General features: G+C 43.8%; 1 protein-coding gene across 1 annotated transcript; it reads left to right on the top strand.

The window, feature by feature from the left end:
* The first annotated feature begins 748 nt into the window (after window positions 1-748).
* Window positions 749-23,822, top strand: COPS7B (COP9 signalosome subunit 7B). The gene is made up of 7 exons (XM_066602631.1): window positions 749-866; window positions 3,812-3,995; window positions 7,119-7,194; window positions 9,827-9,915; window positions 12,283-12,485; window positions 15,769-15,874; window positions 22,683-23,822. Exons 2-7 carry the CDS (start codon window positions 3,834-3,836, stop codon window positions 22,839-22,841), a joined length of 795 nt encoding a protein of 264 aa, XP_066458728.1. The 5' UTR covers window positions 749-866; window positions 3,812-3,833; the 3' UTR covers window positions 22,842-23,822.
* Window positions 23,823-24,040: the final 218 nt, after the last annotated feature.

Below are 24,040 nucleotides of genomic sequence, written 5' to 3'. Positions count from 1 at the left end.
CTTCAGTGACATTTTGCATGAGCGTTCTTCAGCACCAGGCGGCGAATACTGGTGTGATTAAAAATCGAAAACTCCTTGACTTCCCCTGTTATTTTTGTTGCCAATAGCAACTAATCACAGCACAGCTTTTATTTCTTATACAGATGAGGTAAAATGAAAGCTGTGCTGTGATTGGTTGCTTTTTCTTATACTGCTGAGGTAAATGGGTTCTAAATAGGAAAAGGAAGGGGCTCACAACTTGATTATTCAATTCTAAGTGACCCCCTATGTAATGTCAGTGTCTTCACAGGTGGCACTTCTGTAGCAACCAATGACATTAATGAAGATAATTGCATGTAAGGTTGATATGCGAATTACGCAGCGTCTTATCAGATTTTTGACGAATTAATGATTTGGGACCGCTGCAAAATGGCGCAGTAACATCAGTTATTATGTGAAGAAAGAGATAACTTTGAAAGGCCAATTTTCAATAACCAATCCCTGCGCTTATAGCGCCGTGTAACGCTCCGGTATATCACCTAGTTTTCACTAAAATTCAGGAATAAATGGGCCTTCAGCTTTGTGTTTGCTGTTGGGTGAGGTGAAGGGGTAATACAGCAGTTATCTCCCAGCATATGTGCACACAGCCCTGCTATACAGGCAGCAGAGGTGAATGACATGACTGTGGATGGCACTGAGTGAGATACACCAGGCCCCATCCTGTAGTCTGTGGCTGAGTGGGAAGAGGCTCGCGTTTCATGCGGCACCAAAGTGCCGGGATTTTGTTTCCGGGGGAAGGAGATCAGAGCGGAGCGGCGCTGTCATGGCTGCCTGACAACCACACGGCAGAGCCGGATAGAGCGTGTCCTGAGTAGAGCAGCCGCAAGGTATGGGGTGCCGGGATCTAGTCACTGGCCATAAAGGCAGGAGTGGGGCGTGTGGAGGTGAGGGGGCCCGGGGCAGTGTCACCCCGCGGCCGGGGTACAGGGCTGAGCCTAGGGGTGACTGGGTGAGAGGTGCAGGGCCTTACTGCGGAGAGCGGGCCTCTGTAGTCCCCGGCGGGGGCCTCAGCCTCCATGTACGCGGGGGGCAGGCTGTTATGTGCTGCCTATATATGGAGGAGCGGTGTGGCCGGGCAGTTGGTGGGAGGAAGGCAGTTGCCGGGGAACAGGAGCCCCAGGGAGACGTCTCGGCTGCTCTGCCTGCTAGCACCCAGCTCTCCCAGGCTCCTGATATACAGTGCTGGGCCCTTCTGTGCCGCATTGCTTCTTAAGGAGGTTTTAACACTTCGCAGACCTGCAGCAGATTTCGCCTCTTTGATGTGAATTGAACTAAGGCCTCCTGCCCACGGGCGGATTGGCATTGCGAAATCCAGAGCGGGATTCCACCTCCGGATTCTGCAGCAAATCCAGCCCATAGCATGCTGTGAGAAAACGCGATTTCCGGCCCACGAGCGGAAATCGATTGCGATTTTCTGTTTGCGGGGTGAAATCGCAGCATGCTCCAATTTTGTGCAGGCTACACACGGCCAGCTTCCATTGAAGTCAATGGAAGCCATCCGACGCATGGCTATTCCACAATCATCATTGCAGAATGGCCGCAGGAGCCGCGTCATCACCCTAGCGACGTCTCCAAGTCCTCTGTACTGCGCATGTGCTGGTCGGCGTGTCGGCCGCTACATCCGCAGCAGAGGAGGCAGTGTCATCTCCATAGCAACGGCGCGGCGTCCTCTGTATGGCTATGTACAGGCCAATACATTCGTAGCAGAGAAGAAGACGCCAGACAGGTAAGCTGGGTCACCGGCCGGGCAGCGGGTCGAACTCTGCTGCAGAAATCCCGCATGCGGATTCGAGCCACTCGTGTACAGGAGGCCTAAAAGGGTGAAATCAACTGATGAAAAGCGCTAAATGCTCAAAAATAGGGCAGACTTCGCTCGAAAATTTCTGCGCCGCGTTTGAGCAGCTGATCTGCGGTTGTGTGAGAGGCTCCATTGACAACAGTGGGAGACTGTAACAGCGTTTAGCGCTACGCTGAAAGCTGTAAAAAGCCGTGTGTGAGAGGGAGGCCTTAGGGTATGTTCACACATAGCGGAAGGGCTGCAGGTTTTCCACAGTGGAAAACCCCTTCACAAAATTCGCACCATTGGTGCCCAATTTGACTCAAAATCAGCTGTGGATCCACTGTTGATTTCGTACTGCACAATGCTCCTGTTTTTCTCCAAATACTGCGCCCTCACTGCAGCACACGTCTGTCCTCTGGCAACTACTGAGCGTTAGTCAGGGGGTGCGAAGTGTGCGAATCACCTGCCTGGCACTCAGTAGCACTTGTGCATCCACTCTCGGCATTTCCACATCAGAACTGCGACACTGGTGCAGATTTTGACTGGCATTTAGCAATGTACCCACCGCTGATTTGAACCTGCAACACCACTCTTCTTACTTCATACCGAGCCCACAAGGAATCGCTACCAAGCGCTGTCGCCACTGCTTAAGTGATGCGCCCATTTCTGTTTAATTCCTTCCCTCTGCTTCAAAAACAGAACGGAAAACCCTAGTGGAGTCCTAACGCAGGTGTGAAGTCACCCTCACCAAACATCTTGGAAATGCTGAGGAAGTAAAACACAAAAAACATATTTTTCAGGCTGTAAAATGCACTTTCCAGCAAGAAAGTCTGCAGTCAGTGGGGCCCAACTACCGCCAGACCGCCCTGATGGCTTCCTAAGGTCTCCCTCACACAGGCGGTTGCAGGAATGCAGCATTCTTTAGCTAGGGCTTGCGTTTAGCGCTTTAAAAAACGCGGTACAAAGTTTTGCCGCATTTTAGGCAGCGCTGAAACCGCTGACTATTCACACACAGCTGAAAATGGGCAAAAATAGAACCTACATTGCTTTCAAAGCGCAACATTTTGACGCTTGTGTGAACAGCCCCATTAAAATGAATAGGAGTGTTGTGCAGCGCTGAGAAGGCAGCGCTAAATGCTGTACAAAACATCTGTGTGTGGGAGGCCTAAGAGTGGTTGTCCCACTTGTAGATGTTTTTCTGCAGGGAGCAGGCAGCTCCATACATTGCGTAGTGGCCCGAGGTGGTGCTGCAAACTGAGTCTCATCTATTAACTTTGATAGGACTCAGTCTGTAGTACCAACTCAGGCACCCATGCAATGTACGGAGCTGTCTGCATAAGGCACTGTAATTGATTGCCTGTGTGATCCTGGCCTAAAAGTAAATTTAGTGAGTCTGGGTGCATCCCCCTGAGTATGGATACAGGATTTTGGCACCTGAACGTCCTAAATCGTGGTGTTTGGGGGTTGATACAGCGATAGAAGAAACATCTGAATTGTCTCTTCAGCATTTTTACTGAAGGGGACAACTCTAGATTTTCGTAGGTGTTTTGCTTACAGCAGAGAACGTCATCTCCTTCTCATAGTCCTGTAGTAATGTTCTGTGTAGTTCTTATGACGTGTAAAGGTACCTTTACGTGGGGTGATTATCGCCCTTAATAATTACTGGAAACAGCGAGTTTGGGCGATAGTCATCCAGTGTATGTGTGGTCGCTGACAGGGCACTGAGCGACAAATTACTCACTTGTCATCTCACCTGAGAACCACGCACCTATCGGCCGTGTAAACAGGCAGCTCATCTATAAAGAACTGCCTGTTTGCAGTGAATGAATGTGGTGGTCAGAAGAGATCTCTGGCCGCCCCACCCCCATTCTCTGAAGGACTATCTCTTCTGTGTAAAGCACAGATGCAATAGTCAGTGGGGCGTCTGTTGGGCTCTTAGGCCTTCATCTATTGTACATCTAACAGTCTTCTAATGTATTGTCTTCTTGGCAGCTCTTAGACTTCTAGCTGGAGTATGGCAGGAGAACAGAAGCCATCCACTAGTCTCCTGGAGCAGTTCATCTTACTAGCCAAAGGCGCCAAAGGTTCAGCTCTTCCAGCTCTTATCAACCAAGTATTAGAAGCTCCAGGCGTTTATGTATTTGGTGAACTTCTAGACCTAGCTACAGTACAAGAGGTAAGAGAATGTCTGCATAATGTACACTCTGTAGTGGCCCATTGGGGGATATTAACACGCTGTGCAAAGCTCTGCCAATAACAAGAAGGATGTCTAAGACGCATTGATGGAAACTTGCTATTGTGGCTTAGCATTTCCATATGCCATAGTTTCCATCAGTAAGTGGGTAAGCCATGGTAACTGGCTAGCTGGATATGGGTGAAGCCATAGGGAACCGTATACATGTTTTTAAAAGTCATGGATGAGAACTATGTAAACTTTTTCTTTTTCCTTGCACCCCATTGGTCCTGAGTTAAACACACATTCCTAGACATCCCCCTGCTGTTCCATCTGTAGGTAGATGATCTATAGATAATATAATCCTACAATCGCTTATAGCCAGAGTTTTTCTATGATTTTCTGATTTTACAAAACTCCTGCTAATAGTTCTTCCTAGTTGGTTTTGAGGACTATGACTGTTTAAGGCAAGTAGACACATTTAGATGAATGTTGTCTGAACCCCCCGATTTTGACAGGACTGACAGACAATTAATGTGTATAGGGGTGTCCTGAATCTCCTCTGGCTGCAGATGTTGGTGGGGTTGAGATGAATATGTTGGATTGTTCCCCTCTCCCTGTTGAGAACAAATGCACATTCAGCGTAACATGACTAACAATATGGCCAATATACATATATGTCGATATATAGGCGTCTTATACTTGTGATCCACCTTTTAAGGTAATAAAGCAGATTTATGATGGTGTGTAATAGAAACACTCTTTGTTGCTCATGGTAATCAATCAGAGCGCATCATTCTTTTTTTACACTGCTGAGGTAGAATGAAAGCTGCACTGTGATTGGTTGCTATGGGCAACAAAGTTTTCCTTTTTAAACAGTTTCATAAATTTGCCCTTTCTTGTCTATCATTGGTGGACACAGCTTTGACCTTGGGTATAGCTGCTGCCACTAGGAGGCGACAATAAGCAGAAAAAGCGTTAACTCCTCCCACTAGCTATATTGCTCTTGCAGGCATCCAGCTAACTCAGTTTTTAGCTTAGTGTCCGTAGGAGGTAAACTGTCTCGCACGTAAGGGCTAATTTTTCCAGATGTAATAGGGCTAACAGGGAGGCAGGACTCTCCCTGTTAACCTGACCGAGGAGGGCGAACAGAATAGGACCAACCATCTGTTGTCTGCCCGGTCCCCTCAGAAGAAAAGGAGGCACATCCAGGTACACCCTCATGTGGCCCACCAGCCATAGGGCGCCCCTTTCTTCCGGGCAGTCCGCATCCCCTCTCCATGCAAGGGCAGGCGATGGTGGAGGAGAGCTCTGGATTAGCAGTTGCGATGACATATTAGTGAGGATCTGCCTTGGTTGACATCCAAGAGGGACGCCATTTCCAAGCCTCGACTTCGTCACAAAGGCTACAGACTTTCTGCAAAGGTGGATGCCGCGGCCATGTCACAGGCTCAGAGGCTGATACTGATGGTATTTTTGAGCGATGTGTCTACAGCTCCTGTTCCCGCTGGCAGCGGTGGCCCCAACGCTTCCTACTAACCCATTGCCGATGGTACTGACGTCATGTCCTGCTCGCCATGGCTGCTCGTCTGTCTTCCGAGCAGGATGCGCTAGCGGGTGGAATTTCTCTGCCTTCAGAAGAAGCCGTTATCAATCGGTTGCAGATTACCTCTCTGCGTGTGATATCGTGACCCCCGCGTCAATCCAGACTTCGATCCCAGATCTCTGCTGGTACTCCTGACAACACAAGGCCCGTTCTTGGTTTCCCAAGTGGGATCTTCGCATTGGATCGGCAGGACAGGGTTACCGTGCTGGGGACATCATATTTTTCATGTTGCGTTTTGACACCGATTACTCAGACAGCGGGTGTCTCGTGGGAAGCTCCTTGTCCGGAGCTTTGTCACGGTGGGTAGCGGGGACTGTTACTCTGGTCTCTTTATGCTACTACGTCTTGGAGCATGTCGGATGCCTAGGCATCCATTAATGCTAGTTGCGGTTTAAGGACTGATTACACTTCGTTACACCTGCGGCTTCTTATATTTTCCCGCCCTCTTGAGTACTGCTCTGGAACGTCCCAAGGTCAAAGCTGTGTACCCCAATGATACAGATGAGAAAACAAGATTTTGGTATAACTTACTGTAAAATCTTTCTCTTCCTGTTCATTGGGGGACACAGCACCCACCCAGTATGGTATTAGGACTGGTATAGCTAGTGGGAGGAGTTAAAACTTTTTATGCTTAGTGTCGCCTCCTAGTGGCAGTAGCTATACCCAAGGTCAAAACTGTGTCCCCCAATGAACAAGACGAGAAAGAGATTTTACGGTAAGTTATACTAAAATCTTGTTGTTGTGTCTCATGCTTAAAACCTTAAACTTCTCATCGGGGCGAGCGCGATATTGGATAGGAATGCGCGATTTCTCCACGGATGCAAGGCATTTTTGTGTCAAAAACGCTTCCCATCACTTCGGGTAAGAAGCTTTCAACTTCACCAGAGTTGAAAAGTGTTGCCCGTTTTTTTTTCACATTGTATATCACACTCGAGTGCACCTCGCACGCCGTGCAATGTTTTTGCTAGCTCCATTGACAAAATGGGCAAGGCTTTCCAAGGGAACGCCCCAAGCATAAGACACGCTGTGATTTATTTTATTTGTTCCCGCACTGCGATGCAGGAAAAAAAAATCACCCATGTATATGACCCCATTCAAAAGAATCTTGCGTGATCTTTTTCCGGCCTTATATTGATGAAGTTTTAACTCTTGGCAGCCAGTGATTAACTACTTGAAGGACCCGGGGTGCTGCTTCTACTTCATTGTTTACCAGGCACCGCTCTTCACTTTTAGTAGCAGCCGTACCTGGTATTACAACTCAGTGTCATCCACTGTAGCAACCACTACTAAAAGTATGGAGCTGTGCCTAGTAAAGAATGAAGGTGACATGAAGCTCCCAAGGATAGGACATCAATGTTAAAGAATCTATAAACCCTTTCATGTTTAAGTTAAGGTCAATAAATGCTACAGAACCTACTTAAGGGATATGTGTGACTACAGATGCTATTTCATGTAGCTGATGCTCCAGTGATTGAACACTTGCTAGTTGTCCCTCACTTAATATCTGTTTCTTCATATAGCTGGCAGACGGCCCCAATTCTGGCTACCTACAGCTCTTGAATTTGTTTGCTTATGGAACATATCCGGATTATGTTGGTAAGATTAATTTTGCTTTACATTTTAGTAAAGTTCTTTGTCAAATTAGTAACTAATCGTGTTGTCGTTATAAAAATACTTGTTTGTAAATTATCTCCAGTTAGTGAAAATGTGTTTTTTGTTTTTTTTTCTTGTGCATGTAATCCTTTAAAAAAATAAAATTAAAAAATTCAGAAGTCTGGCAGCTTTAGTCCTTTGCAATCCAATTTTGGATTCAGGGTTTACTAGGGTTTTTTTTTCTTTCTGCCATTATACAATGGCACTATCTGCTTGCTAGAGCCAGTACTGCGGTGTGGGACATGCTGGAGAGGCCCCTGACAACAGAGTGGCCAATAATCTACAGTAAGAATACCCTGCCGGACGTCTTTCGACATTGGAGCTGTACAGTCTTCAATCAGAATGTCTTCAGACGTCAGAAAGTGGATTGGAAAGGGTTAACCCCTTAACACAACAGAACATAAGTTTATGTCTTGAGCACCTGGTATTTACGTCCCATTGATGGCACAGGCTTAGAAGTCAGCCCGCGCCATTCCACAGCTTGTGACGGCTTTGACCGACAGTCTACCTCCCCACAGAACACCGATCTCCGTTGCTAACCCTTTATATGCCACAATTAATGGGGTTTTCCATGAAGAATACTATTGATGACTTATCCTCCGGATAAGACCTCAATAGTTCATCAGCGGGGGTCCATCACTCGGGACCATGACTGATCAGTTAATTGTGCGCTCACTGACTGTGCCGCAAATACACAGGGATTGAAGTGGTAGTCTCTGCTCCGACCTCTGTGAAGTGGCCGGCGCTTATAACTGCAAGTGCAGCTCTCATTGAAATCAATGGTAGCCATACCTGCAGTTACCAGTGCTTACCAATTCATAGAGGTCAGAGCAGAGACTACCGCTTTGACCCCTGTGTATTTGCGGCACAATTAGCTGATTGGCTGGGGTGTGTCGTTCAGGACCCTGATCGATCCTGAGGATAGGTCATCAATAGTATTCTCTCTGGAAAACCCCTTTAATATAGAAAGCAGCGTGTAAAGGGTTCACAGAGGGGCTATATGCAATAATGCATTATCATTGCAATCATACCTTTTATGGTTCAAGTCCTCTACAGGGACATAAAAAGTTTTTTGTTCTTTTTAATTAAGTAGCTATTCTTTATATATACAGTGATACCTCTGCTTGCGAATGCCTCAGCTTGCCAGCTTCTTGACTTGCGAGCAGTCTCTCTCCCGAATTTTTGCTCTGATTTAACAGCAAAAACTCAGGTTATGAGCTTGCTTCATATTCCTTGCGGGGAGCCTCCCCAACACTGTGACAGTACTCTCACAGTGATCAGTGACAAGGGGACTCCCCACGGGTAGTAAAGAATCCGCTGCCACAGCTGTGGCAGAGTATCGCAAAGCTCTCCCATTGATTTCAATGGAGCTGCTGCTGTCGACATCCCCATTGATAGCTCAGCTAATCAGATGCAGCTTTCATCAGGCGGGGAGTTTAAATCCCCGCCTGAGGAAAGAACTTCAGACGCAGCTGAGCCACGGCAGCGACGGAGAGGTAAGTGTGTGTGTATATATAATTTTACTTTTTACATATGCTATGAATGGTTTTCAGAGAAGGGCTTATATTTAAAGCCCTTCCCCGAAAACCACTGCGGGGTAGCCGGCAGCCCATTGCATTCAATGGGGCCGCCGGCAGCAGCAGCGTAGCCCCATTGAAAGGAATGGCAGAACGGATTAATGCCGTTTTCATTCATTTAAATGGGGAAACTGGTTTTGACATATGAGTGTTTTAAGTTAAGAGCTTCGTCACGGAACTAATTAAACTCTTAACCCAAGGCAGCACTGTATATTAACCCGCAGAAAAAAATGTATTGTATCATTTATGCTGCATGATTAGCGCTGTAAAAAAAAAAACAATGGCAGAATTGATGTTTTCTCTCCCTACTATCAAAAAAAATGTATAAAAGTTTTCCAATATAGAAAATGTACCCAAAAATAGCATCATTAAAAACTACAGTTCGCCTCGCACTAAACAAGCCCTTATACGGCCATGTTTACGGAAAAATAAAAAAAGGTTATGGCTTTTAAAAAGTGGAGATGAAAGTCCCCCCAAAATCATGTCCATGTCCTAAAGGGCTTACAGGGGTTGTTGCACAAAGTAAAATCATCCCTATCCACAAGATAAGTATCTGATTTGGTGGTGGTCCAATGGCTGTGATGTCGTATTCTCAGATTAGTTTACAGATCAGATTACAAGAATGAGCATACTGAAGGTCATTGAATGAAGTGGTGGTCATGCATGTGCATCTCTGCTCTATGTATTTCAATGGGACTGCTGCGAGTGCTTGACCTGAGCTATCTCTGGCACGTCCATTGAAATAAATAGAGCTCCACTGCACATGTGTGAAGACCGTTGCTCCATTCATCCTGGGACCTTTGGGACCCTTTTCTCGTGATTGCTGGGGTCGCAGCTGTTGTACCCCTCACAAATCGGATAGTTATCCTCTATCTTGCGGGGTAGGGGATGACTTTATTTTGTGGGACAACCCCTTAAAGCAGGGGCTAGAAACATTTTCCTAAAACAAAATATTATAACCTTGTCTAAAAGAGTGTTTTCTTCTTTTTTCCCCCTAGCATTAAAGGACAGTTTGCCAGAACTTTCGGCTGTACAGAAAAACAAGCTAAAACACCTGACAATTGTAAGCCTTGCATCCAGGATGAAGGTAATATGGATAGCATGTGGAGATACAAGATATTTAAGTCCTACAACACATTATTATTCTGTTGGAGATGTGAAAGAAACAATCTGCTCATATGAAAACTTGCTAATTCATTAACAGACTGTTCTATGGTAATATTATTTCTGAGTAAATTCAGCCCATAATTCTAAACAACTTCTCCCCTCCAGATATTCCAGGACTAATGTTAGAATAGCGCCACCTGCTGTTTTTATTGAAGAGCCTTTTTGTGTCCAGTCCACCTCGAGTAAATGTTCCAAGGTGGTCACACTACTCGAGCTTGCTTCTATGCAGTGGAGCACAGAGAGAACTACTACTGAGCTAGAATGGCGCTATTCTGACAATAGTCATGGAATATTTGGGGATACAAACCTTTTTTAAGTAAGTCTATATACAAAGAATATTGATAATTATGGCCTGGACTTGACTATAAATAATAATTTTCATGGGACAACCTGTTTAAAATACGTGTAGGGATATAATGTATATACCTTCTGTGTCGTCACAGCTGAACTGTTGAAAGATTTTATTCATGGCCTAGGAGCAGAATTGTTTAAGGGTGAAGGCAGACAGCCGGGTCGGATTCCGACTGCGAGATTCTCGCAGTGGGATGCGACCTGTGCCCCTGCATTGACCTCTCGCTTACTCATCTGCGTCTTCTCGCTCTGCTCTGTGATGTGCTGGCTGACGCACAGCCGCTCATGCGTAGTACAGAGTCGGCGTGTCAGTGAAATAGGACATGTTGCGATTTTATCACTGCATGAGTTTTTATGCGGTTAAATCGTGGCTGTCTGCATAGGATTGCATAAACTAATGCAATGCTATGGCAGCGCGCAACGGCGGAAATTCTGTTCGAAATCTCGCCGCAGAACATCCACCCATGTGCATTCAGCCTAAGGGCACACTCGCATAAACACTGCATCAAGAAAAACATGACAAAGGTGCTGGTTTTAAACAATATGGCTCTTTTCATTAAAGGGTTTTTACTACCACATAAATAAATATCTCCCATTGGGTTTATAGAAAGGGAAAAAAGTGTATGCTGTAACATGTTTTTTTTTTTTTTTGTGGTTTATAATCGTTAATGGTTCTTTTACATGGGACTATTTGTCGGGCAACAGATGCCTGACACAACTTCTTAGCGATAATCATTCCTGCGCTTTTACACAGGAGAGAGCATCGCTGACCGAAAGGCAGGCTGAGTGGGCCAGGGATCGTTCCTGCCCACCCGCCTCCATTCATAGTAAGCAGGCAGTCGTTCGTAAGTGAATGACTGTCTGTTTTTTGTTCAGTTTTCTGCATTCAGAAACTGAACGACCAACGAAAAGTGGTCATTCCTCGGGGCATGCGTTAACACTGAACACTAATCATTCAGATTCTCGCTGGATCGCGGGAATCCAAATCATTCTATATAAAAACACCTTATGGCTAGTTTCACATGGGCGAGGGCGATATCCGACTGTCAATCACGAGCGATATCGCCCTCGCCATCCATGTGAAAGCCCTAGTGATGCGAGGCATTTTCATGTGAAAACAACCTCACATCACTGCAGGGCTGAAGGGAATCGCCTACCGTGGCTGTCACAGCCGCGTAGAGGATCGCGGCGTTCTCCCATTTCTTTCAGTGGGGTTGGCGCTGCTGCTGCTAGCCCCATTGAAAGCAATGGGCGATGTCACAGAAAGATAGGACATGGGGCAATGTGCTTTTGCATAGTATCGCCAAACATCACTCATGTGTATGACCCCATTCAAATGAATGGGGTTCATATCTGTGCGTCTCGCAACACACACATCTCATGTGATTTTCTTGGTTGCATGAAACTGGCCTAACTGTGGTTTGTACTGTCATCACTTTAGTTAGTAATGTGGTCTAACAGTATTTAATTGATGTGTAGATTGTCAATAAGGGCCCTTTTTAGTCGGAATGATTATCGTTCAAATAGTCGTTCAGACAAGAGAAAGTGAACAAGATCATTCAGTGTAAACACACGCCAACGACAAACAATGATCGTTCACTTATCGTTTGGCGTTCGTTTAATGCAGGCCTAAAAATCATCGTTGGCTCGTTGACTGATCATTTTAAATAGCGCTCCTTTAGTCGTTCTCATTCACTAATACAGTACGATTTCACATTTAAACGAGCCAACAATGTATCTGCCTGTATAAACGGGCTGCGCGAGTGAACTCCGACATCGTTCGCTCCTTCAAACTATAATCATTTGGTATAAAAGGGCCGTGAGACTGGATCCTTGTGTGGCACCACTGATAGTGACATTATTTGGGGGTGTCATCTGATGGGTTTGCATAATTACGTTTATTAATTTCCATTTAAACATTTTTTGTATTTGCCAGTGCATTCCATACTCCGTGCTGCTGAAAGATTTAGACATGAGGAACCTCCGAGAGTTGGAGGATCTGATCATAGAAGCAGTTTACACAGACATCATTCAGGGCAAACTGGATCAACGCAATCATGTGCTAGAAGTTGATTTCTGTATTGGACGGGACATTCCCAAGAAGGACATAAGTAGCATTGTGAAAACTCTTCAGGAGTGGTGAGTAACTACTCTATACAGCAAAATTACTGCATTGTTTCTGTTCTGGCTGCTAACTTTAATGAAGGACCTGTCTGCTTTCCTTGCTTGGCTTTTTTTTAGTAAATAATTATTTTCCCCATATTTATACGAGGGGCTGCTGATAAGTCTTTGGCTTTACCCAGAAAGAAACAAGATAGGAAGATGAAACTTTACATTGATTCCACATACTCTCCACTGATGTCAACACACTTCTTACATCGGTATTCCAAGTTCTGCAAGCCTTGCAAAAAGAAGGATTTCGGTTGTGCCTCAAACCAGTTATCCGAAGCAGCCATGGCATCAGAAATGGTGTGAAATTTGGTATTCTTAGGGTGTTTCTTCAGGTTTGGAAACAGATGATAGTCGGAGGGAGCTAGATCTGGTGAATAAGGTGGGTGGTCAACCAGCTGGAAGCTTAGCTCCACCAGTTTTGCTTTGGTCGCTTGTGCAGTGTGAGCGGAGGTGTTGTCTTGCAGGAACAAGATTCCTTTGGACAGCTTGCCGCGCCTTTTGGCCTTCAGAGCAGCCTTCAATTAGTCCAAAAGTTCAATGTAATACCTTGCATGGGTGCTGGAACCATTTTGAAGGTAGTCCACTAGCAGCACGCCCTCCTTATCCCAGAACACAGACGCCATCACCTTTAGTGGCTGATTTGTGCAATCTGAACTTCTTTGGGTGAGGAGAACCACTGTGCCTCCACTCTTTTGACTGCTCCTTGGTTTCAGGGTCATACAAATAAATCCAGGTCTCACCCATAGTGACCAGTCGATCCAGGAAGTTCTTATCAGTCCGGAAACGCTGACAAATGGATCAGGAAGTTTTCACTCGCATGCTTTTCTGATCTGTTGTCAAACATTTGGGGACCCACTTTGCAGATAGCTTCTTCATGGATAATGACACAAATACGTTCACGAGAAATCCCCATGTCTGCTATTCCGTTAGCTGAAATTCGCTGATTCTCCAGTATGAGGTTGTGCACAGCATCGACAATCTCCGGAACAACAACCTCTCTCGGTCGTCCAGGACGTTCCTCATCATTGGTGCTGAAGTCGCCCGTTTTAAATTTGGCAACCCAGTTCTTAACTGTAGAATATGAAGGGCATTGATCCCCCAATGTCTGTGACATATCACCAGGAATATCCTTCACGGACTTTCCTTGCAGAAACAAGAATTCTATCACTCCTCTGCTCTCATTTGCTGTGAATATCACCTTAGACTCCGCCATTCTGTTTTCCTGCGTGCCTAGATCACTGTTGCCATAAGCTACAAACACAACATTTTGAAAACATATATTAGACACATAAGGCTTTCATGTGATGTAACATTCATTACCATAGAAACAAAAAAAGAACACAAAGCCAAAGACTTATCAGCAGCCCCTCGTACACGGTTGTTAATATATTGACAATTAGGTGTTACATTTCTGCTGTCAAATGGGCCTGTACTTACATAGTCTGATATGTCAGCACAGGATGGACAAGATTAGACACTGTAGAGAAAGATTTAAATTTTTTTTTTTTTTTTTTTAAACTTTGCTGTCGGTGGAGCTGTTTTATTTTTGTTGAATGAGCTGCAGTGTTTAGTGGTAACATTTTGGAATAGCTATGAATTTATTTTGGTTTATTCCATTTTTTTTTTTTGGCCAAGACGGTGGAAAAAAATTAAATAAAAATCTTTCTGGTGTTGCAAATTTTTTTTTTTTTTTTTTAACAGCATTCACTGCCTGGGAGAAATGTTCTATATAATTTTTTTCGAACTTTTTCAGGTCTGTGACACCATTAATATTTTTTGGAAAAAAAATAGGAGTTATTTTTTCTTCACTATTAATAGATTTATGTTCTATGCATGTACAGTATGTTAGGATTGGGCTATTAATAAATATACTTGAATTAGGAAAAAGAGGTTATCCTTGCCCATGTGGATATTTCTTGTTTCCTCTCAGACAGTTGTTAGTCCTACCACATGGATGGGGCTAACATAGATTTTACTATTCTTATGAAAATCAGAATTGTGCTGTGATTAAAACAAGACGTGTAAATTGTAAATCTCAATCAGAACTCTTGTACTCCTCCCGTCCTTTTTAAGTAAATATACCATTTTATTTATTTCCCCCAAAAAAACAACCCAAGATTTCCAACCCGCTAAATAGTAACTACTGTGTTTCCCTGAAAATAAGCCTCACCCCGATAATAAACCCTACCCTGATTTTCAGGTGGAAGGGGGGGGGGATATAAGCCCTCCCCGGAAAATGAGCCCTAGCTACACTAGGTAAAAAAAAAACCCCACAATACTCAACTAGCCGACGGCATCTTGGTCCCTTGCGCTGTTCTCACCGGTGCTGTGGCAGGCTGCAGTGTCCTCCATGCTGACAGAGGATTCACTTTCTGGTAATGGGGCTTTGAATACCCTGCCTCCAGCAAGCGAGTGCTGTGATTGGATCGAACGCCAGCCAATCAGAGACGACGCTTGATTAACCAATCGCAGCCACTAGTGATGCCATTCACTGAATGGCTGTGAATGATCAAATGCCAGCTCTGATTGGCACTGTGCCTCTTTTGGGGGCAAAAATTAATATAAGACAGTGTCTTATTATATCTTAGCAAATTTGGCGCACTCATCAAGCATCTTGGGCAGTCTGCATTGGGGATTAGGCCCATGGTACACTAATCAGTGGGAGTATAGTAGATTAGATTCTGTGTAGGAACTTGACTTGGATCAACCTGTCTCTTGCACTGATCCAAGGGCAGCCCTAAGCTGGCCAAAAGGTCATCCGAGTCTAGGTCCAGTATGTCCAAGCCCCACTTTTCAAGAACCCCGTCTTTCAGCGAGGCAAGACCCCCCTTGTCAGTTGTCTATAAAAACAGGAGAGCGGCTTAAGAATATTGGCCATCTGTGCCAGCTCCTCTAGTTGGGTCAGTGTGAGGGGTATGTTCAGGCCTCCAAACTGGGCTCCAAGTGCATGATTGTGATTTGTGAACTCTTGTGATTTGAGAGGGTCAATTTCACCTTCTTTTTAAAGTGAATGATGTGTAAAGCAGCAGTTGCTCTCATTGTGCAGCCCCCACAAAATAAGTAAATGGCAAAAACAGTCACGCAGGTAAGTTCTTTGAACTTACTTTACACATCACTACGGCATTTCAAAAATGGCAAATTCTACCATTCTTTTAGCTGCAGCATGGTAAAAAATATTTGTCACCGTATTATTGCACTTATGTTGGCTCAATGCCTTCTGCTGATGTCTCCAAATATCCTGTTGTTCCAGGTGTGATGGTTGTGAAGCTGTTTTAATGGGGATTGAGCAGCAAGTGCTGAGGGCAAACCAGTACAAGGAGAATCACAACCGTACACAGCAGCAAATAGAAACAGAAGTAAGTATAATCGCCACCTGTTTAAGCTCTGTTCACAACTCGTTCTCTTTCCTCGCACATATGTCGATTGTAGCCATAGACCCCCATTAACCCAGCAGAGTCCAAAAGAGTGTGTTTTGCTTTCCGTCCGGGTGGTATGCCTCAAAATATCAATAAGTTTTGTTTTTTTTTGTTTTGTTTTTTTTTGGTGACTGGATGGAAAAGTGCAACAGACTGCACAATCTTATAATGTGGGTGATTGCAAGAAACATCTACCATGCCACGTGAAAAGAACCCATTTCCAAAAAAGTTAGGAAGCTGTGTAAGGCCCCCTGTCCACGGCCATGACGGAATATCAACAGCGATATTCCGCCGTGGGGGACGAGGGGGGAGCGCTGAGGGGTCTCAGCGGTGAGCCTATCTGAGTCCCGCAGGCAGAGAATCACTAGGATTCTCCGCTTGTGGACAGGGGGCTGCGCTCTCCAAAGCAATGCTATGGAAATGTGCACTGCATTACTCGCGGCTGGATTATCGTCGCGAGTAACGCAATCCACAATCGCCCGCGGACAGAAGCCCTAAAATGTAAATGTATATAAAGGGGGGAAAAAGAATGCAATGTTTTGGAAATCTTGTATAACCATATTTTATTCAAAACAGAACATATACATGTCAGAAGGTGAAAGGGAGACCTTTTTCCATTTCATTAAAAAAAAAGAACTCCTTGAGAAATTGATGGCAGCAACGCATCTCAAAAAAGGTTGGGCTGGCGCCATGTCTACCATTGTGTAGTATTCCCTCTTCTCTTTACAGCAGTCTATAAACGTCTGGGAAGTAAGCAGACCAATTTTTAGAGGCTTGGGAGAGGAATGTTGTCCCATTCCTGTCTGATGTAGAATTCTAGCTGCTCAAGAGTCCTGGGTCATCTTTGCCAGATTTCTTTGCTCCAAATGTTTTCTATCTAGCACCTTGACTCTACTTCTGTGAAGCCATGCTGTTGTGATGGATGCAGTATGTGGTTTACCATTGTCTTTCTGAAATATAGAAGGCCTTAGCTAGAAGAGATGCCTGGATGGGAGCATATGCTGTTCTAAAACCTCCATATACTTCTCAGCAATGGTAGTGCCTTTCAGGATGTGTAAACTGCTCGTTGCATAGCCACTAATGCAACCCCATACCATCGGAGATGCAAGCTTTTGAACTGTGTGCTGATAAGATGAATGGGTCCCTCTTTTCTTGAGTCAGCAGGACACTGGGTGTGTGTTCCCCACAAAGTTTCTAATTTTGATTCAGCTGACCACAGAACAGTTTTTCATTTTGCCTCAGTGCATTTTACATTAGCTTTGGCCCAGAGAAGATGCTGGCATTTCTGGGTTGTGTTGGTATAAGACTGCTTCTTCGTATGATACAGATTTACTTCCATTTGTGGATCGCACAGTGAACTATATTTAGAGACAATGATTTCTGGTGTATTCCTGAGCCCATGCAGTGATTTGTATTACAGAATCAGGCCTGGTTTTAATGCAGTGCAGCCTGAGGGCCCGTAGATCTCAAGCATCCAGTGTTGACAAAAAAAAAATTTCCAAAAAAAAGAGTTTTTATTGCAGAAAAGTGTAAAAACCTATAAAAAATTGTAAATTTTGGAATCATTGTAACCGTACCAACCCGCAGAAAAAATGGATTATGTCATTTATGCTGCATGATTAACGCTGTAAAAAAAAAAATCTATGGCAGAATTTGTGTTTTCTCTCCCTGCTATCATTAAAAAAATAATAAAAGCTTTACAATATAGTCAATGTACCCAAAAGTGGAACCGATGAAAACTACAGTTTGCCACGCAAAAAAAAAGCCCCTATACAACCGCATCAACAGAAAAATGAAAAAGTTATGACTTTGGAAAAATGGAGAAGAAAATCCGCCAAAAATCGTTGCGTCCTTAAGCCCAAAATAGGCCATGTCCTTAAGGGGTTAAAGGTTTTTATTGAAAGCCTTTAACCCCTTAACGACCGGGCCATAGTGTTTTTACATCCTGCAGCTGCAGGGCGTTTATGGAGGGAGGTAGCGCCGCTATCTCCCTCCATACAGCACGGGCGTCGGCTGTTTATTACAGCTGACACCCGCGGGCAATAGCCATTCGGCCGATCGCGGCTATTAACCCTTTAAATGCAGCTGTCAATCCTGACAGCGGTATTTAAATCCCCCGAACGCTGTTTGGGGGTCCCGCCCCCCCCCCCCCCCCCCCCCCCCCCCCCACGGAGAGATCGGGGGATCCGTGCAGGTGTCATAGCATTACGTCATACTGCAGGAGCGATCAAAGCATCAAAGTAAAAAAAGTAAAGATCAAAGTAAAAAAAAAAGATCAATAAAGTTTTTTAAATTGTAAAAAAAAAAAGTTTGTAAATCACCCCCCTTTTGCCATATCTATTATTAAAAAATCTAAATCATAAAATAAATATATGTATTTGATATCGCCGTGTCCGTAAAAGTCCGATCTATCAAAGTACTGCATTATTTTTTCTGCACGGTGAACGTCGTCCGAAAAAAAAAAAAAAGGAACGCCAGAAATGCATTTTTTTAGTTACCCTGTCTCCCAGAAAAAACGCGATCAAAAAGTCGTATGTATTCCAAATTGATATTATCGGAAACTACAGGACATCCCGCAAAAAATGAGCCCTTGCTCAACCACGTCGACGGAAAAATAAAAAAGTTATCGCGCGCACAAAATGACCGCAGAAAATAATTGAAAAAAATTTAATATCTTTAAAAAAAAATACAAGTACTACAGCAAAAACAATACTATAGAAGATTGGTATTGTAGTAATCATACTGACCCATAGAATAAAAATATCAGGTCGTTTTTGTTGCAGTTTGTGCGTCGTAGAAACAGGACGCACCGAAAGATGGTGGAATGTCGTTTTTTTTTTTCCATTTCTCTCCGCTAAGAATTTTTTTAAAGTTTTTCAGTACATTATATGGTACAATAAATAGTGCCATTGAAAAATACAACTCGTCCCGCAAAAAACAAGCCCTCATACAGCGACTTCGATGGATAAATAAAGGAGTTACGATTTTTTAAAAGGGAGTAGGAAAAAACAAAAATGGAAAAAAGCAAAAAAAGCCCGGCCACTAAGGGGTTAAATCCATAGAATCAACATGAATGCAGAAGCAATAAAAGAAATTGTATATACTATCTTTGTCTCCCTTTTGTATATTGATTAAATCGGCTACCAATGTATATTTATGGACATATATCACCACCCCATCCAAATGAATAATAAACCAAAAGTTACGAAGGTGATTACATTAAGAGTGCCCAGTAGGTTTGGTGCCGCCCCATGTAGCTGCATTCAGCCTAAACATAGAATTGACTGTGAAACTGGAAGAAGTAAAGGGAATCGTTAGAAGGAAAAAGAAAGTAGAAAGAAAGAATAAGGGCTCCTTCACACTGACGAGGGTCATATTGCCCTCGCAATCCTTCTGAAAACCCCTGGATGCAAGGCGTTTTCACATGGAAACGGCCCCGAATCCCCGCTGCGGCTGTCACAGCCACGGCAGGAGATTGCGTGTCCTCCCATTATTTTAATTGGTGCTGCTGCTGGCCTCCATTGAACACACGTGAAAACCCCTAGATGTGTCAACTTTGCTTCCGTGTGGGGCTGAAGGAATTCCCTGCCGCAGCTGTCATAGCCATGGCAGAGAATCGCAATGTTCTCCCATTGTTTCAATGGGGCTGGTGCCGCTGCCATTGGCCCTGAAAGAACATGCTGTGGGGTTTTTTTGTCACGCAGCATCGCATGAGTGGAAACGCCATAAATGAGAATGAAACCATTGAAAATCATTGGGTTCATAATCGTGCGTTTTCACTCACTCTCTCATCTTGCAAAAATCACACGACACTTTGCTTCCAGTACTGTGAATAATTTGATGCATACCCATTAAAAAATGTCACAGTAATCCTTTTTTAGATTTAGATATGAAGCCTGGGCACATGGATAAGAGTGCCATCTCTGGGGTCATATCAAGGGGAGTGACACACAGAGCCTGGAGATATCCCACCACAAAGGAGCTGTAAGTGGGCATTCCCACCAAATATGTAGCATTGAGCCTTTATCTGACAGGCAGCTCCAGCATTGATCCGATATTGAAAGGATAAGATTGTGTAGCTTGACAGGGAAACTATTCTATACCACTGGGAAACTATTATAAAACTTAAGTTTTTGTAATCTGTAGATATAGATATTCTTTCCATTTATTTACATTTATCACAGCATCTGAATGTTTTTGAAAACTCCAGGGTGGCAGTACCAATGTGGTTCACTTTTTGAGGTGCAGGGCAACCCGCCGAACTATTATGGCGTCATTAATAGGTTGCTGGTCTGCATGGTGCACTACATGTATCAGAAGGTCTGGCACTTTGTATCCACTCTGTGTGGGAGTATACACCAAGCAGCCACCCCCCTCTATATTAAGAGGCTGTGTGAGTGGCTGTTTCATCGGTGTCCCTCACAGGTGTAATTAGCTCCCTCATTTGGTAGTTAGCTGCATCCCCTCAGCATGCAGGTAGCAATCTGCCCTCCTTAGTCAATAAGTATATGGCTATTTTCTGTGATTGTTTTTAAAAATGGGGGTGTATTCTTGCCATTTGTGATCATTCCCCAACAAATGCTTCCAACGTATACCCCAAATGAGCTGTAACTAGCTTAAGATGGATGAGATGGCATGGCATATCTCTGGAGATGGTCTGTAGATTACTATTTTTTATGTTTTTGTATTGGGGTAATTCCAGTAGTTGATTGTCACTATAGGATTTTCAGTAGTAGTACTCCCCTCATTGCAGAGGAGTGGGTTCACTGCACACATACAGTTTTTTTACAGCATATTGAGGTGACCGGAGTATGAAACAGAAAAAGGAACATTTTTATTGTTTGCATGTCAATAGGAGAGCACTATACACACTTGTGGTATCTATGTGTATTTTTTTATAAAGCCAGCAGAGGGCATAATCTATCCACGTGTGGTGATCCATTTTTATTGAATTTCATCTTTTGGATGTCTTTGTAGTAACAAACCTTGTGTAATAGTGAGATATGAGTGTATTTTACTTAAATATGTATAGGGTAATTCTCGCACTAAGAAACCAAACATTTACAAGAACTTTTTAATTTTTGGATGGTTCCCTATGAAAGCTAATATGTGTTTACCTTGTATGTAGTAAAACAAGGTTTGCCTAGAGCAAGGTTGTCAATCTCATTTTCAACAAAGGCAACATCAGCATTATGGTTGCTTTCAAAGGAACAATTGTAATTGTAAGATATATTTTAAAGGATATATTAAAAAGATGGTGTGTGTGTGTTTTCAGATAGACCAGAGCAAGGTTCTAGTCCAGCAAAATTGGGGCACAAGTTCCCCAACACAGACACCTGACTAAACTGCCAGGTAGTCGGAGAAAAGGACAAATTATTGGTGTTTGCAGAACCTGAAGAAATGTTCCCAAAAATGTCTTGTGGTAGAGCCCTTACTCACTTGCTTAAGCAGCAGTATACAACAATGTCCTCTCTGATCCATGCAGCAGGCTTATAGGATATGAACAAGCAGGCTGGTACTTACTGTCTTCTCTGCAGGATGATAGGGAAGACCAGCCGGGATGTACAAGCCACCTCATGGTCTGAGCCCCTGCATGCAGCGCTGTACTGCAGGATAGGCCTAGCTGGAGAAGCAGATGGGAGAGCGCACTAAAGGCTTCCGGGGCTGCAGTAATAGCCACAGCGCTCAGTCTACATGCACCAGACATTACAGTGTAGGACTAAGATGATGGTCGTCATCGGGGTACCCAATGGTCTTCCTGGCCCAGTTCAGAATCCCCCAATCCAGAAGATGCTCTTCAGCTTACGGACTATATAGGCCACATAAAATGATGTGGCGGGCTGGATTTGGCCTTTAGTTTGACATTTGTGACCTAGAGCATTTACTGAAAACAGCCCCCTCCAGCATCCAAGCACTTTTGTAGGCGATTCTGCATATTGGGGAAGACATTTGCTAATGTGACATAGATAATGGCTGGCAGTAACTTTCCACCATATCATGTCTTTTGAGGCCGTCAATTGTTTCCAACTTATTGCTGTATACACAGCCCTTCAGTAAAGCCCATAAGAAAAAATTAGGTGGTGTCGGGTCTGATGATCTTGGCGGCCACAGGTTTTTCAAACTTAATTTGTCACCAAGATAACTTTCAACTTCCCTCATGCGTGCATTAGATGTGCGGCACGTTGTTGGAAGTAACCTGGTAATTCATCATCTAACTAATTCTTCACCAATGTATCTACTTCCTTCGCCATACTTCAACTGCATGCGTTTGTGGCAGACTGAGTCAAACACCTGTTAGATGGTCGTGTCTCCATGTCATGGATATAGTCCACTTATGAGGATTTGAGAGGCATAGGGAAAGATTTATTAAATTGTCTAAAACCAAAGATCTTTGTTATCAGTAGCAACCAATCACTGCTCGGCTTTCATGTCTCATACTGATTTTGAAAGAGGAAAGCTGCGCTGTGATTGGTTGCTATGGGCAATGAAGACCATTTTAGTGTTCATAGATGTGTTCAGTATTCTGCATCCTTATCAATTTTCATAGGGAACAATAAAAAATGAAAGCTTTGAGAAATGTTTGTTTCTAGTGAGGAACCCACCTGCATTTTACCAAATGGCACATGGTCAGTGCTGGGTACAGTGTCTTTTAATGGTGTATCATAAGTGATCATTAAATTAGAAGCTATAATATATATATTTTTTTTCTTTAAATTTTAAAACTATATTCTTCCTTTTGGCTCTTCAGGTAACAAATATTAAAAAAACTCTGAAAGCCACAGCTTCCTCAACCGCTCAGGACACTGACCAGCACCTTGCAGAGCGGGAAGGACCCCCTCTTACCGAGCAGCGACAGCCCACTAAGAAGATGTCAAAGGTTAAAGGTCTGGTCTCCAGTCGCCACTAATGAAGCTGGAAACATGGAGGAGGCTCCAGGCGGCTTACAACCGCTCCTGGATTGTTTACAGACTTGACCACACATACCATCATTGTATCGGCCTCTTTCCATCCAAAACCCTTGGAGACCTTGCCTGCTAGGAGGGACAGTAAACCCATTAGCGCTACCAGTGCTGAGACCCAGCTTGGTTTGCAAAATTGTTGTCCGTGCAGATCAGGACATTTTGCCTTTAAGTTTGTGGATCCATCTCCCTACTGGAGAGGTCTGCTGTGCAAGTCAATGCAATACACAGTAGCCTTCTCCGTCAGAGAGAGGATTCTAGAAATGGCTGCTTATTGCCGTGTGGTTATAAAATCCCAGGTGACTTTGGTCCTGTCATCTCTCTCTCTCTGGAGATTTAAAATGTGCAGTAGGGACAGATCTGTACAGTAAGTTTTCCTATTTTCTTAAATGCACCCTGTTATAGCGTTATTTTTCCAGGAGATTGTATTTTCTTTCTTCTTGTATGAGACCTTTTGCCTGATATTGTCACGCCATGTCTTTGAGGGCAGTTTTTGAATGGCAGAAGAATAATTTATGATGGTTTTCTGGTTGAGGCAGGAAGAGAGTCCGCTTCATATGCCAAGTGCAGTTTCCTGTAGCCAATTAGATCTGTATGGCTTGCAGAAATAATATTAAGGGGGTATAAAACATGTAGCACTTGTGGATGTGGGGCTTTCTTCAGACGGGTTATAGAAACCACCAGAGAACGCAGATAATGGCATACAGGAACATAATCCTCCTTGCATTTTAGACACAACTCCCTTTTCTTTAAACATTAAGTGTTATTTGGGGACCCCATGTGCGTGTTTCACTTTGAGGAATCACATCTCTGCAGTGTCCCGTAGCTCGGGTTCGGGTCTTGTGGAGCCAATTTGTTGATGATACACTGTTTCCTTGCTGTGCTTCTAAATCTCCAAATAATTATTAAAAAATTACAAATCTGCATAATGTGTCTGAAATAGTTTTTGTAGGTGCGCATAACTAAGAGCAAATATTAGGGATAGATTGCAGGTAACATTTAAAAGGTCATTCCAGTGAAAATGAAAAAAGTCATGTAACTAGTGTTATATATACGCACACAGTGGATATAAAAAGTCCACACACTCCGTTAATATGCCATGTTTTTGTCATGTTAAAATCAGACAAAGTTTAATCATTTCAGATTT

The sequence above is a fragment of the Eleutherodactylus coqui genome, chromosome 1 (assembly GCF_035609145.1).
Source record: "Eleutherodactylus coqui strain aEleCoq1 chromosome 1, aEleCoq1.hap1, whole genome shotgun sequence".
Lineage (NCBI taxonomy): Eukaryota > Metazoa > Chordata > Amphibia > Anura > Eleutherodactylidae > Eleutherodactylus > Eleutherodactylus coqui.
Note: the sequence above shows the minus strand (reverse complement) of the source record. Positions and strands in the feature narration are given on the sequence as shown.